This window comes from Grampus griseus, assembly GCF_964374135.1.
Source record: "Grampus griseus genome assembly, chromosome: 21".
NCBI lineage: Eukaryota > Metazoa > Chordata > Mammalia > Artiodactyla > Delphinidae > Grampus > Grampus griseus.
Genome location: NC_139015.1, coordinates 23,723,251 through 23,739,045, shown reverse-complemented (window position 1 = coordinate 23,739,045; position 15,795 = coordinate 23,723,251). Strand labels below are relative to the sequence as shown.

Here is a 15,795-nt window from a genome sequence, read left to right as displayed (position 1 = left end):
TACCAGGGTTTATAAGGAGCCCACTGCTCGTTGAAGCCTCATAATAACACTATAGAAAATTTAAATGGTAAACTTGAAATCAAAATCTGTTAGAATTAAACACGTTTTTATAGCGAAATTAGGTTGTTTTTTTTAACACATTCTAGATATTTTCCTGTTTTTTTTGTATCTCTTTAGGCTCAATTCTGCACTGAATCTACGATCCATTTTGGCCCTGGCAGTAGGCATATCAAGTCATTATATTGGTGTTCATGTCTATATAGAAACCACTTGCCTGGATTCAGCCTCTTTGCCTCTAGTTATTGAGACTTTGACCCTCTCTTTCCTGAGCTTCCCACCTTAGTGAACCTTCCAGAACTGGATCCTAATAACTAGAATACAGATCCCTTCCTGTCCTGTTAACACAAGTCTTGTCATGGCACTGCATGGCAGTGTAGCCTTCAAAAAATGTTATTTAGAGAATTTAAGAGATAAAACTACTTCATTGTACAATAAATTCAGTTAATAATTAAAAATCAACTAATGATTTTTTTCCCCTACACTCTTATGAACAAGAGATAAATGACCACATAATAAGTTAGAAGCAGGCTTTTTCAAAAACCCGTTTGAAAGGGATGTTCCAAGTTTTTATCAAATTAACTCAAGAACCCACATCTTCATTTATAACGTTATCGCAGTTAACAGTGCAGTAATCTCCTTCACACACACGAAATTTAATCATGTTCACTATGTTGTATTTATTGAAGAAGAAAATCAAAATAATACATACTAGGAATATTTGAATTTCAATAGGATCAAAAGCATTGTGGTTAAAGCTCTACTGACTAGGAAATTCCATTGAATAAATGATCTCGCTCCTGGCATTCCCAGTTAACCATGGCTTTGTAGCCTCACTGAGGAATTAGCAGGCTGAATTCTAAATTCTTACATGGAGATTTAATTTCTCTATATATATATTCCTGTGGCCATAAAAGTTTCATGTTGGCTCAATCTGCATAAATAATCACATAACAATAAATATAAGAAGGTCAATATGTCTAGGCTTATCATGAAGGAGCTTAATAGAAATTCCACATTTGCTTTTTGCTTTGTAAGGAATAAAACAACAATTTTAATTTAAAACAATTTAATTTTACTTAATTTCCTCCTCCCCCTTAAATAATAGCAATAATTTCAGCTGTATTTCTAGGTACTTGTTCCGCACAGAGTTATCAGGCCGTGTCAGTGACCTGCTACAGAATGGTAAAGAGTACAGAACAGACTTTCATGTCAGCCAGTCCTGGGTTCAGGTTCAAATTCTGTCACATATTGTGTAATTTGGGGCAAATTTTATAACTTTATAGAGTTATTGTGAGAATTTATTCACTCAGCCTTTAGTTTATACTTACTGATGACTCTATTTTTGGGGCCAGGGGATGTATCAACAACAACACAGATAAGGTTTCTTGCTTCACAGAACCTAGAGTCAGCCAAAATTTTCTTGAAGAAAATTAAATGTCCTGAAGCTGTTAGCAAAGTTTCTGTCACATAATAAGCATTTAATAAATATTAATAACATCATTATTAATTCTTCCCAACCCATAAAATGGATGGTTCCCCAGAAACTATAACAAACGTATGCAAAATTGGAAGGAAACCTCTTTTACCGGAGGAGCTCTCTGGTAGAGCAGTGGCAAGGGAGTTGGGCTAGTTATAATCCCTTGAAGCTGTTTTCAGTAAAATATAAAAGCAAACAACTGTGTAGGCAGAAATTTCTTGGACAGGAAACAAAAAGCCCTAACTTTCATAAAAGAAAAAAAACTAGACTTCACCGCAATTAAAATTTTCTGCTCATCAAAAGACACCATTAAGAAAATGAATAAGCTATCCACAGACAAGGAAATAGCAAAGCATGGTTTTATTGCTGGAGGGAAACAGAACTGCTTTGTTTCGTTTTTTAAAAAGATGATCATTGGGCAGTTTGCATAATTTGGGGACCGATTGCCCCACTGCTAAAAGGATTCTAATCACCCGTTTTCTAGTATTGGTGTAAGTATCCGTAGTAACTTAACAACCTATGATTTTCCTGTCTTAATCTGCCATCAACTTTTTTATTTTTGGCCTGAAGGAATCTTTGGAGTAACCTAACACCCTCATTTTATAACAGATAGGAAAAATATTAAAGATGTCATGTGACTTGTCCAAAATCATTTAACTAATCATTTCAGAACTTGAGCTAGACCTTATTAAATGGTCTTTCCACTACCTAATATCTACTTCTCTATTAGTTTGCTTCAGAATCAGTCAGAGATGGTATGTGTGATTCATTTAGAATGTGTTTGTTTTCTTCTCTCAGCTGGAAGAATTTTCTCACCTATTTTAAAGGTGAAAACCATGATACACACTTTAACCCTTAGTTTCAGGATGGTAAAGGAGCCATTATAATTGAGGCCCCAGTTACCATCAAGAAGATGCCCCTACAGAACATTGTCTCAATACTGAGCTTTATTTATTTATTTATTTTGGCTGGGTTGGGTCTTCGTTGCTGCGCGCTTCTCTAGTTGCGGCTAGTGGGGGCTACTCTTTGTTGCGGTGCACGGGCTTCTCATTGCAGTGGCTTCTCTTGTTGTGGAGCATGGGCTCTAGGCACGCGGGCTTCAGTAGTTGTGGCACGCAGGCTCAGTAGTTGTGGCTCGCAGGCTCTAGAGCTCAGGCTCAGTAGTTGTGGCGCACGGGCTTAGTTGCTCCACGGCATGTGGTATCTTCCTGGACCAGGGCTCGAACCCATGTCCCTGCATTGGCAGGCAGATTCGTAACCACTGCACCACCAGGGAGGTCCCTCGTATAACCTTAAACTATACTTTTTCTATCTTCTAGCACTTGGCATTCTGTTTTTCTTTGCTACTTATGAACGTTTAAACCTCTCACTATCTCAGAAACTATTTACATGAAACATCACACAACTACCCATTCTATTAATTATGTAAGTTTTTATTGTTGCCTCTAGAGAAGCAAACAGTGTCCTTTAGTGTCACTTGAGCTTTTAAAAGGACATTTTTATAGTTAAAAATTAGATTATCATGTATCAATTTATTGTTGTTTTCCAACTGTGTCAATTTATATTTATGCGATCTTTTTGTCAACAATAGCAGTAGCAGCAATAATGACATGGGACTTAGGGGTTTCAGAGCATTACTTTTTTTTACTAAGTATGTGCCTGTACTTTTCCTTTTCAGTCATACTGAATTTTTTTTTTTTTTTTTTTTTTTTTTGCGGTACGCGGGCCTCTCACTGTTGTGGCCTCTCCGGTTGCGGAGCACAGGCTCCGGACGCGCAGGCTCAGCGGCCATGGCTCACGAGCCCAGCCACTCCGCGGCATGTGGGATCCTCCCGGACCGGGGCACGAACCCATGTTCCCTGCATTAGCAGGCGGACTCTCAACCACTGCGCCGCCAGGGAAGGCCCATACTGAATTTTTAACGTATAGTAGGAAGCAAGTATGTGAGGTAAGAAACGACAATTCCAGGGAAAAGAAAACATTCATTCATTGATTCAACAAATAGTTATTGAGTTCCTCCCACAGGCCAGGCATTGTGCTAAGGAAATTTCTTACTTTTTCCATGTGTTTCTTCTACTCTCTAGTGGAAATGATGAATAGTAGGTAAATTATATATTTTAGATACCTTTGTATGATACATGGGTTTAGGACAGCATAAGCCTTTGGTGGGTTAGAATTGGAATTACAAAAAGAAATAATTTGGTGAAATAATTATCTGGCTTTTGATTACAGTTTTAATTTTGCCCTTAAATAATTGGCATCACTTGCCCCTGAATTCTCTTCAGGATATTACTATTTTCTTCTCAGAACCAATAGTACTCTTTCACTTCATTTTTGGAATCGTCTGATAGTGTAATAAGGTTATTTCTGTAGAAAGTTGGGAATTCATTGACTATTTTAACTCTGATTGTAATCTCTTTAAAGTCGAGGAACGTGCCCCTTAGATTTGAAGTGGTGAGGTAATCATTAAAAATTAGGCCCCAACCACTGGCATTCAAAATGGTTTTAAAATGTGATTTACTACATATACACTCGATTATGCACCAGGTACCATAAAGTAAAATCTTGTTTCCTTCCCGCCTGAATGTTTTAAGTTCATCTGTCTGCTTTAGGTAGTAGTGGTACACTGTTGCCACACCAGTATTCACACATCCTTGGGGAACCAAAACAAGAGTGAAGGCCAAACTGCCATGATTACTTTTAAGTAGAATTTGAGCCAAAATTTTATCAATTTTTTTTCCTGCATTTATAAATTAGTATTTTCACAGTAATAAATCTGACTTGGAAAATCGTTTACATTCTAGGATTTTTTTTTTTTAATAAATTTACTTATTTATTTATTTTTGGCTGTGTTGGGTCTTCGTTGCTGTGCGCGGGCTTTCTCTAGTTGCGGCGAGCGGGGCCTACTCTTTGTTGCAGTGCGCGGCTTCTCATTGCGGTGGCTTCTCTTGTTGCAGAGCGTGGGCTCTAGGCGTGCAGGCTTCAGTTGTTGTGTCACGTGGGCTCAGTAGTGGTGGCTCGCGGGCTCTAGAGCTCAGGCTCAGTAGTTGTGGCGCACGGGCTTAGTTGCTCCGTGGCATGTGGGATCTTCCTGGGCCAGGGCTCAAACCCGTGTCCCATGCATTGGCAGGCGGATTCTTAACCACGTTTTGTTTTTTTGTTTGTTTGGGGTTTTTTTGCGGTACGCGGGCCTCTCACTGTTGTGGCCCCTCCCGTTGTGGAGCACAGGCTCCGGACGCGCAGGCCATGGCTCACGGGCCCAGCCGCTCCGCGGCATGTGGGATCTTCCCGGACCGGGGCACGAACCCGTGTCCCCTGCATCGGCAGGCGGACTCTCAACCACTGCGCCACCAGGGAAGCCCCTCTAGGGTATTTTTTGAACATGAAATGTTTTATATCTTTTCTTAGCGCTGACACATTTACTATGGTCCATAAAAGAATGTGTCTTAATTTTTCTCCAGTTATAAAGAGCCTGTTTTGGTTTGGTGCCCTGATATAAAATCCTTGTCCTATGCAGAGTATTAGTCATGGACCCCATTCTAGGATACGTTGCTCTCTATGGGACATGGTGAGGGTAGAAGTTTTGAAATGAAAAAAGAAGAATGACACCAGCCTTCATGATGCTTCTTCAGCAGGAGTATTTTGCTTAGTTGTGATGTTGTTGAACATTTTGTATTAAAGTATAGCTTACGGGCTTCCCTGGTGGCGCAGTGGTTGAGAGTCCGCCTGCCGATGCAGGGGAGACGGGTTTGTGCCCCGGTCCGGGAAGACCCCACATGCCGCGGAGCGGCTAGGCCCGTGAGCCATGGCCGCTAAGACTGCGCGTCCGGAGCCTGTGCTCCGCAACGGGAGAGGCCACAACAGTGAGAGGCCCGCGTACAGCAAAAAAAAAAAAAAAAAAAAAAGTATAATTTACATACAGCTCTTATTACACCATTCAGTCATTTTTGGCAAATATCAAGACATAGAACATTTTTCTCACCCCAGAAAATTCCCATGTACCCCTTCGCAGTCACCATCCACTCTTTCCTCCTCCTCCTGACTTTCAGAAGCAGTCACTGATCTGATTTTTATTAGCATAGGCTACTTTTGTCTATTCTGGAATTTCATACAAATTAACATGTATTTTTTATATTTGACTTCCTTCACTCAGCCTAGTAGTTTTGAGATCAGCTGTTGAGTTCATCAGTAGATAGTGACTTTTTATTGCTAATGATGCTTTTTTTAAACAGGCAAAAAATAAGCAGATCTTCACTGAGTATCTTAGTTGAATCATGGCAGCAAACCTGTAGTAAGAATGGAGGGGACAAAATACCCTTAAATATTAATATTAAATAATTGCTCCTAACGTTCAAACAACTCTCCCACCTTAGTTATGTGCATACTCTTTTGAGAGACTCTAAATTATTCTATTAAAAACAGAGATAATGGGCTAGTGCAGTTCAGCAATTGCAATGGCCAAAGAATGGTTATTATTTATTTTACTTCACAGTTCTGCTTCGACCTCAGAAAGTAATGTGAAAAATAATTCCAAGGGAGGAGATACTTCTTGTGATATCTCTGAGCATGCCGGAAGGAATGCTTTCATTGTTTATTGATATGGTGATGCCTCAGTAGCTTTTATGCACTCTTAAAATTATATAACGTAGACCTTATGAATCAGTTATTATTGGAAACTCACGTTGGTCCATAGTTTTATACATGGAAAGAGAGTGGATACAATGAAAGCAACATCCAGATTGCATTTTTGTTTTTCTGAAAGTTCTAACTGAATTTACCTAAATTTTGCCTTTTTTAGCAAAGAGTCATTGAGATTCTGAGGAGTGGCAATGTATTTAAGGGAAGATAATACTGTTGTTCTAGTGAGCCTTAGTAAATTGTGTACCAATAGATCTAAAGGAGGAATTTTTACTATCTGCTGTTGTCTTTTTCAAGAGAATCCTATTCTTACCAAAGAGGGGTCTGAGTTTTGACGGAACTAAATAAAGGAGAGGCTTGAGCTGGCCTTTGGCTAGTCTATCCCAATCCATGCCATGTCCACCTTTAAGATTCTAAAAGGAGGAGCTGCAGAACCACAGAGAGATCCCAGAACACTAAGTCACATACCAAGAGCATACCCAACAGGGCTTTTCTTAACTTTATGGGAAGGTAGTAAGTCATTTTCAATGTTTATGCAACTATTCAGCAAGAGAAAGAGTAATCATATGGTACTACAATGCTGTATCAGTTCTATGGAAAAAGGCACTCAAAGGAAATGTTTTGCCAGATTATTGAGAGAATGTTAATAACATTTCAGATTATTGCCATTCTCTGAAGCCCTCTCATCTACTTATTTTCTCATTTCTTTTACCTTTCTGCCTGCCACTAAGTATACATACTTTCCTTCTCCTCTCTGATGGCTATTTTTCTCCTTATGGTTCCTAAGTTATTGTACCACATTCATATTTTATTCTGATTATTCCAAAAATACTGAAATGAAACTCCCCTTTAATATGACCTACTTTAATGTAGAATTTGGCCTAAGTCTTACTTCTCATGAAAAGGCAGTTACATTCAAATTACCAAGAGAATCTCGTCAGTGTAATTTAACCCGTAAGGAGGATTTGAAGTGCTATCATACTCAGCTTCAAGGATATATGTTCTAAACTATGAAGACAATTAACTACTTTCAAGCAGTATGCATGAATTCTCTAAGCAGTTCATCATCCTTTTGGTTGTAGTAATTAATTAACTGCCAATAATGTTTGTTGCCATGTGGAAAAGTGAGGATATGGCCCTGGTTCGCATTTGAGTATGCGTAATGACGTGAGTTTAATGTTCAAAAGGTCTTAGGTTGTGAAATAAAGAATTATAAGCCTGAGTTCCCAGTGAGTACATGCAGCCTGAAGAGTTTTGAAAAGTCCTAACTTAGCAGAAATTAAAGCTGATAGTAAATCATCTTTCCTTCACCTGTGTATTTATGCTTCTGGCTAATAAAAATTAGATTTTTGCTTCCTAATTTTGGAATGAATAATGTTTTTGCTTCTCTGTCAAAATGTTCTAATTAATAGTGCTGTTTTTATTAACATGTACAGCAGTTTAGAGATTCAAACTTAATATCGTTACCATTGAGTATATTTACCTGATGTGATTTAAAACCATAACTCTAATTTTTACAAGAAATCATTTCTTTCACCTTTCTCTCTTTGAAACTGGGAATGAGGGAATGCGTTATACTTAACTGGTAAGACCTATTCTTTAGAGGACATGTTCAGGTAAAGTAGTGGGAGTGGGATCAAGCTCTTAGCTGCTAATTGTGCGACGACATAACATATTGTAATATCCACACTATATTGACATAAGTTAAGTAGATGTGTTTAGGATTTAAAAGGCTTTACATGGTGTTGCTGCAAAAGGAGGCCTAATGATGGTTTAAAGAAAACTTTTAATACTCACAGTTGTTCAAGAGTTCCAGAATATTAAACTTTACAAGGTTATTCTTTTTTCTTAAAAATAAAATATATTTTGATTACCATATAGATTCCCATCATATCAGAGGAGGAACCAGTTAGCACAACGTAGAATTTTAGAGCTGGAAAAGACTTTGATATCGTCTAGTTTAATCTCACCATTCACCTATTTCACTAAAATCTCTATCTTCTCAAGGATCTTAACTTTCCTGCACTTATTTCCAAAACATTGAACAACACTCGTCCCCAGTTCCTTTCGCCCTATCTGTGTAACTGTCTTTCCACTCCCTTCTGATATTCTCCATAGTCATGATAATGACTGCAGCTGGGAGGATTATTTCCTTGGTTCTTTGTGCCTGAATTAGCTTAAGAATAGTCTATTGTACATAAAAGTACAACTTCTCATTTAAATATTTGACAAAAGGCAAGGTGAATCATTCAAAGTGTTAGTTGTAGTAACAGTCGCGTCATTGATACTCTGGAGGGCATGTACAATATGGGCTTTGCCATTGTGCGTAATACTACCCTATCATTTAAGACGAGTAATACTACCTACTCTCCTGTAATAGAGAAGATGCAAGAGTGGACAAGCACAGCTTTTCAATTGGGCGGTGGAGTTGAAGTTCTTTGTTCTGTTTTCTCAATCTCATTTCTCATTCATTAAGTCAACAAATATTTATTTTGCATACAGCATGAGCTAGATAGTCAGCTAGGTCTAGATGTACAGCAGACAAGATCCAGTCTTTGGCCTCAGAGAGTGTATGGTATAGATACATAGAATAGGACAACTGCCTTTGGACTGGAGAATATACATCTGTGTAGTTCTACCACTGCTCAAGCAATTTATTAACTTTGCCTTCCTCATAGGGATACAATGAGAAGTGACTGTTATAACCCATTGTGAGGCATTTGGAAATGAAAAGTGCTATAAAAGAGCTGAATAATAGAAAGCAAGATGAATTATATGATAGGAATGGTCCTCATCGATATATTCAATACTTATGTCATCACTATAGCAGTGCTACCAGGGAAAAGCTAAATGAGGTAAATACAACTGCCTAGCTTTTGCAAAATCAAGAAAAAAAAATCTGTGTGTTTTAGCAAGAAAGGTTGTGGAATCATATTATTTTGGGTATTACATGAGCTAATATATAGTTGGAATATCATATATAGTGTGGAGTTGCCACACGTCTGTAGTTTCTATTAAGAATATTATACATTTCAGTGTTATTTGAAGTATTTCTCTAGTTATGGTTAAATGCTACCACTGTCCAAGACTATTGCTTACCAATAAGAGATTATATTCTCATATTCGAAAACTACAAGAAGGCTCTTTAAATTATATAGGAAGGATAACTGTCCTTTCTGTGACTAACCTATTATATGTTGGGTTTGGGGGAGTTGTCATCAGCGATTTATCATGCCTGATCCTTTCTGATTTTACTTGTTTTTAAAGTTTGTTACTTCCCTCAGAGGACTAGGATACCAATTTTTATATCCCATTCTATATCCTCAGAAGGTGAAGAATTTATAGAATTGGTCATTTTTACACCCAAGGGAGAGTCTCAAACTGTAGAAAAAAGAAGGGGTCCTTTTTTGCTAGTCATTTAATATTCCATGACTATGAACTAATCGTAATGTTAACATAAGCTATTGTATGTTTTTACCAGCATTTTTCACCCTAATTAAATGAGACACTACACCACACTGTTTAGCCTGTGGCATAACAAAAAAGACAGGTGAGCTGTCATTGAGAATCATGATCTTACGTTCTCTCTCTCCTCTGAATAATAAAATTTTTTTTGGTCTCAGTTTATAATGCGACACCTCCCTAGTTTAACTTCATCACATTCAAGCAACAAAACTATTAAAATTCTAACCTAACGTGGGTACCATCTATTTTAAAATATATATTAATATAATTAGTACATGGTAAAGGGATCTTCTGTTTGTTGTTTGTCTTTCCTTGATTCACCAAATTTTTTTTTTTTTTTTTTTTTTTGCGGTACGCGGGCCTCTCACTGCTGTGGCCTCTCCCGTTGCGGAGCACAGGCTCCGGACGCGCAGGCTCAGCGGCCACGGCCCACGGGCCCAGCCGCTCCGCAGCATGCGGGATCCCCCCGGACCAGGGCACGAACCCGCATCCCCTGCATCGGCAGGCGGACTCTCAACCACTGCGCCACCAGGGAAGCCCGATTCACCAAATTTAATAATATGGAGAGCTTCCACCACAGCTGCTTATTATTTGTTCCATATGTTGATGCTTTTGTCTCTAATGTCCTTTTGTCCTTATTATATTACGTCTATACGTTTCCATTTCACATTTCAATTTAGAATAAAGAGATAGAAGCATGAAAATTAATTACCCATGCATCAAACATTTTTGCTGTGCTTAATAGGAACGAACACTTAAGACTAGAAACCTTAATGTTTAATACTGTCTTCAAAACTCAGCTATTGCATATATTGTCACTTCACCAATGGAAGCAACTGAGTATAATATGTAATCAGATAAAAACAGGATAACTATGTTTAAGAAAAAGCATATGATGTCTGTGCATTGCATGGCAGGGTGTTACTGAAATTTGCCTAGATAATCTCTCATGATATTTTCAGATTTTATGGGAATGCTTTGGCTATACTTGGATTTGAATCTTCGTAATGACAAAGGTTCTTAATAGTTATTTTTTTAAAACACACTATACTGTTTTTAGAAAGTTATAATTCATCTTCCTGCTTATATTTGTGCTAAGTTTGTACTATACTATTAAAAAGAAAGGTAAATTTATATATACTTAGATTTTGAAAAGTAGACTCATGTACATTTTTTAAAATTTTTGGTAACTTGTGGCACTTTGGTAAAGGAATGTGCAATTATAAAAGTTTATGCCATTTTAATTTTTTTTAATTCCCAGGAATTACTCTTACTAGGCTTTAGATTCAAAACCAAACCCAGTTTTAAGATCAGCACTTTTTTCCTACTGGTAGTTCCTGTTTTTCCAATTATATGGAACATAAACTATTTTTTGCAATGAGTTTTACCTTTCCTCCATTCTAATCTCAAAAATCATTAAATTTAAGGAACATTTTAAATTAATCCAGTGGTAATTAGAAAAGCATTTTAGATGTCATGGCCATTTAATCTGTTGCCTGACTTTAGTAATTTTCTGATAAAATTAACTAAATTCCTGAAAAAGAATATTCAAACATTTTAATTTGTTTTCACTGGTTGTAACCAATTGCGTAGTTGATGTCCATACAGTCATAATTTATCTTAAAATCTGGAGCTGCCAAGAGAACTAAGGACACAGCTGTGCTTAAAATACCCCCATATCCTCCAAAGAGAAATCACAAGAAGAAATAGAATTCTGTATGATATGGCTATTATATATACTTCGATTAGGTTACCAGTATTTTACTGTGATACATCCATGGGTACTAGAAGCAAAATGAAAATAAATATAAATGCTTTAATATTAGATATTGGCATCAATGTAGATTATGCATAAGGTATTGCAATAAAAATATTAATTGTGCCTGTATTTGAAGAATTTATGTTAGATTTTCTGTGGCCTTTTTCATTCAAGGCTGCACAATCATTTTAAATGTAAACACAACAGAATATATGTTTGAATGAAATGATGGCCCTGTTTGCCATGGGATTAAATATTCTGTTGAATTTTGGGGGGCATTGGCTGTTGTATATTATGACATAAACTTAGATTGTTCACAAGCAATATGTGTGTCTTATGTACAAATCACAGCATTTAGAAATTATACATCTTCCTTTTCCTCACAAAATGATTTCAGAATTTGTAATTCAAATTTTATTGGTTTAAGCTGCTAGTTATTAAAAATTACCTAATGTGGATCAAAAGAGTAAATGAAATAAGGACTATGAAAGAATGCTAATTAATAGCATAACCCCATATCAAACTTCTGATAACTTTAAGTTTCTTATAAAGCCTTAAAATATTTTAGTGAAAAGTTAATTACTTAGAAATGAAGGCACTTTATTACCTTGAACTAAGCTATTTGTCTGTATAGAACTTGTCTAAAATCCCATAAAATATTCTTTATCCTTTTATAAATTTATCCAACTTATGTGTTTTTCTAAAGGTTCTTATAATTAAATGTAATAATTCAAACTATTTTAACTTAACAGAAAATTGTATTACATAATACAACCAATGAACAATACAGAAAAAAAACTCAAGTGTAACAAAAGTGTTTGTGATAATGGCAAAACTGTTAGTCTAAGTTAGTCTACAATCATTTGAGGTTAAAATGTTGTAAAATTGAAGGCTTTTTCATTGAACAATTTTTAGATAGCTTTTATTTTTTAAATCTTATCTTTAATTGGTACTACCTTGTTTTGAAATGTTGATCAAAGATAAGGGCAATCAAAACTATTAAGCCAGCCTGTCGTTACTCAATTTTGTTTCAGTTGAGGTTTTTTTTTAATGTAACCCTAAAACATTAAGAAATTAGTGTTGCTTCCTCTATGCTCAAGTCAGCCATGCCTGGAGAATTATCGAATTTAAATCCGTAATGTGGATGTGCTGCTGTGTATACCTGTCTCCTCTTCAGAAAATTAGTACTTGATTTAAACAATAGATTTGGTTCAACAGAAAAAAAAATAGGATTTCTTTTCAAAAGTTAAATTTTTTCTCAAATCACACCTTACATCTCTCTGACATTTATAAGGATAGGCTAACTTGTATCCAAAAATGTTTTTCTACAGAAGAATATTTCAAAGCAAACAAACTTTGTGCTTTTTTTGTTTGTTTGTTTGGGGGCAGTTCACTTAAGAAAAAAACACTTTTCTATAATTTTACTTATTTTTAATTCTTTCTCTCTAGTGGCCATTTTCCTATCATTACTCGTAAATGTTTTGCTAAATGTAAACGCTGCTTCATAGATGTAGTCATCATTACATGGTACAGAAAGGAGTCAAGTTTATTAGAAGTCTACTCTTACCAGGGAGAGACTAAAGATAAATTCCATGTCAGTTCTTTGGTTTGTTTCTTTGTTTTCTTTTTTAAATAAGATATATTAACCCAAAGGTGTGTTAATGTCATGGCATGAACAATCTTAAATGTAGATCTATTGAGTATTTTGTGATGCTGAGTAACAGACTTTTCTCAAATCTCTGTGACGCTAGCTATTTTCCTTAGAAGGTTTTTGTTTAATGTTAGATTGTTGTTCTGAAAGATGTTGGTCCTAGTGGGATTTTTAAAAATTGGGAAGACAAATAAATGCATGTGTTACAAGTATAGAAATAGTGAATTGTAAACTTACCATATAGTACTGATTCTATTTTCAAAAATGTTTTTGCTGTTAAATATATACAACATAAAATTGCTGCCATACTGTAATTAAGTACTTTTTCCTAAATGACCCTGTTATCACTATTCCAGAATTAGAAGTTGGGCAGATATATGATTGATTCATGTGTCTGCATAGATGCTTCAAGGTATATTCTTCTCTTGGGGAGTAAAAATATATTTTCCTTGGCATCAATGCACTGAGATCTGAATATACCTATATCTATTCTTATTGCACATTTCTTATACAGTATCTTCAAATACGCCAAAATTGGCCTAGACGTGACTTAAAATTGAGGGTTTGTTACATGTTTTCTAACAGAAAGGTTTTCAATGAAACAGAAAGGTATTCATTATAGGTTTGTACTGTGAAAATAGTGAAACTCCCTTTAAAATTTCATATATGCTAAATTTAAATTAATATTTTTTCTTTAGCTCACAAATTACCCTAAATCCAGAGGGAATATCCACCCTTTTCACTGTTGTCAAATCCAGCATAAGGAACAGCCCTATGACACTACAAAAACAGTTGAGGAATAAGGAATAAGTCTCTTATGTCACACTTCAGAATAAAGGCATTCGGTGAGAGAAATGAACCGAAGTTCATCGTGAATGCAAGGCTTCTGTTCTTGACATTCCTCCGCGGAAGGGAAGACAAGTGTCAACACCACTGGCATCATTTTCAAACCGATCTTATGTGGAATATCTTCCACCACACTGGAGTACTTCTTGACTCTATCAGGTTTTTTTTGTTTTGTTTTGTCCTGTTTTAACTCATCAAGCCTTTCCGTTTTCAAAAAACCATTTGTCAGCATTGAGGTAGAAGGACATAGATTTGAAAATACTTTCTTAAGAGATCATGTAACTATATTACTCTGAATTTAAAAACTGAGGAGGAGGGATCATTTCAACCCACCGCCTCTTACAAGAAACATGTTTTTAAATCTGTAACTGCTTTAGTGTTAACAGGGTACAAAGTGTTTTTTGTCCTGTATTGTACTTAAAAGGTTCTCATTGATTGGTGATTGTATTGTACTGTATGAAAACAACTCATAAATTGCCTTGTATTGTTTATAATAGACCATACCACGTACCACTTCAGTTTTCATGTTCCAAATTTTTCAGTGATGCATGTTAACAGTTAGGTCCTAAAATTCTGTGGTGCTAATTCTTCCATATCCAATGGTGCTTTCGTGGATGCTAACTGCACACATGCTGAACAAAGCTTGACGTTTAAAACTTTCCTCCCTTCCTCTGTTTATATAAAGTACACAGTAAAATAACTTGAATTTGTCTCAAAGTATCACTGACAATCTAATAAACTGGTTTATACGTGTGATTAGTTTGTATTCTCAATTATTTTTCAGAAAGTAGGTTAGTTCTGCTGGGCCCTCATATCAACAAAAAGTAGATCTTTTGTAGTGTTTATTTTGTAATTTGTGCCCAAAATTTATGGTATCTTTAGGAATTTAAATCCAGTTGGCCTGGCTTCTAAAATCAAGTTCAGATCAGATCTATAAAAACTAGACCTATCAAACCTGGAAATAAGTAACTTGAGAAGAGCACAAGTGTTCTGAGTGTCTATTTTAATACTTTATTAATAAAGTTTTATCATCAGGTTGATATCATCTGGTCCATGAAATAACGTTTACATGGAAGCAAGTAGACCTTCAAAACCTTTACTGCAACACAGAGACATTGAAAAAGTCACTCCTAAATGCTTATATTTAAAGTTCCTCTCCAGGTATATGAAAATAAGGACAAAAAAATCAAATTGGAACTTTGCAGGACAAGCTGATATCACATGCCAGAATGGCATAATAGATAAGCCCATGCAGGGGGTTCACTGATTTTTAATTTTAGCATTTGTACTAAGAATCACAGCATTAGAACAAATGAAGTTGCTCCTGTATCTTCATGAGGACAGAGGACTATTTCTCCTAAACCAGAGATAAACTCAATATTAAGGCAGTGTGTGAATTTGCATGCTGACCTTGGTATTTTTCCTAACCCATGGGTAACCTTAAATTTTAAAAGAAAATATCAAGATAAATCTATAAAGCGCCTCAAGCAACAATCATGGGTCTCAAATAGAAAATGATCAAACCTATCCACCTAATCGAGTGGGTCCATGAGTGAAGTGATATTCCAATACTACTATGGTTTTTTATTACGTAAAAAATGTAAGCTACAGTAATTTTCCCTCAAATAGTTATTAAATCATGTCTAACTTCTAATATCAGAAAATGAAGTTTAGAGAACAGAGCCCATGTGAACACTGGGTTTGCATCTCCATGACTATCTTGAACAAATGCAGTATTTACTAAATCACAACCTCTCCCCAAGGACATTTCTTTCTTCTTTTTTTTTTTAATATTAATTTATTTGGGTGCCTTGGGTCTGAGTTGAGGCATGCGGGATCTTTCGTTGCGTCGCGTGAACTCTAGAGCGTGTAGGTTTAGTTGCCCCGCAGCATGTGGTA

At 36.1% G+C, this 15,795-nt stretch overlaps 1 protein-coding gene across 1 annotated transcript in view; it reads left to right on the top strand.

Annotated features, from left to right (window-relative positions):
* PURG (purine rich element binding protein G) overlaps positions 1-14,556 on the top strand; it is a gene marked incomplete at its 5' end in the record, with an annotated part of 34,968 nt that extends 20,412 nt beyond the window's left edge. Inside the window, one exon of the mRNA XM_082680553.1 lies at positions 13,749-14,556. Coding sequence (XP_082536679.1) covers positions 13,749-13,853 — 105 coding nt within the window. The 3' untranslated portion in view covers positions 13,854-14,556. The remainder of the gene's footprint in view (positions 1-13,748) is intronic.
* Between the last annotated feature and the right edge of the window lie 1,239 nt (positions 14,557-15,795).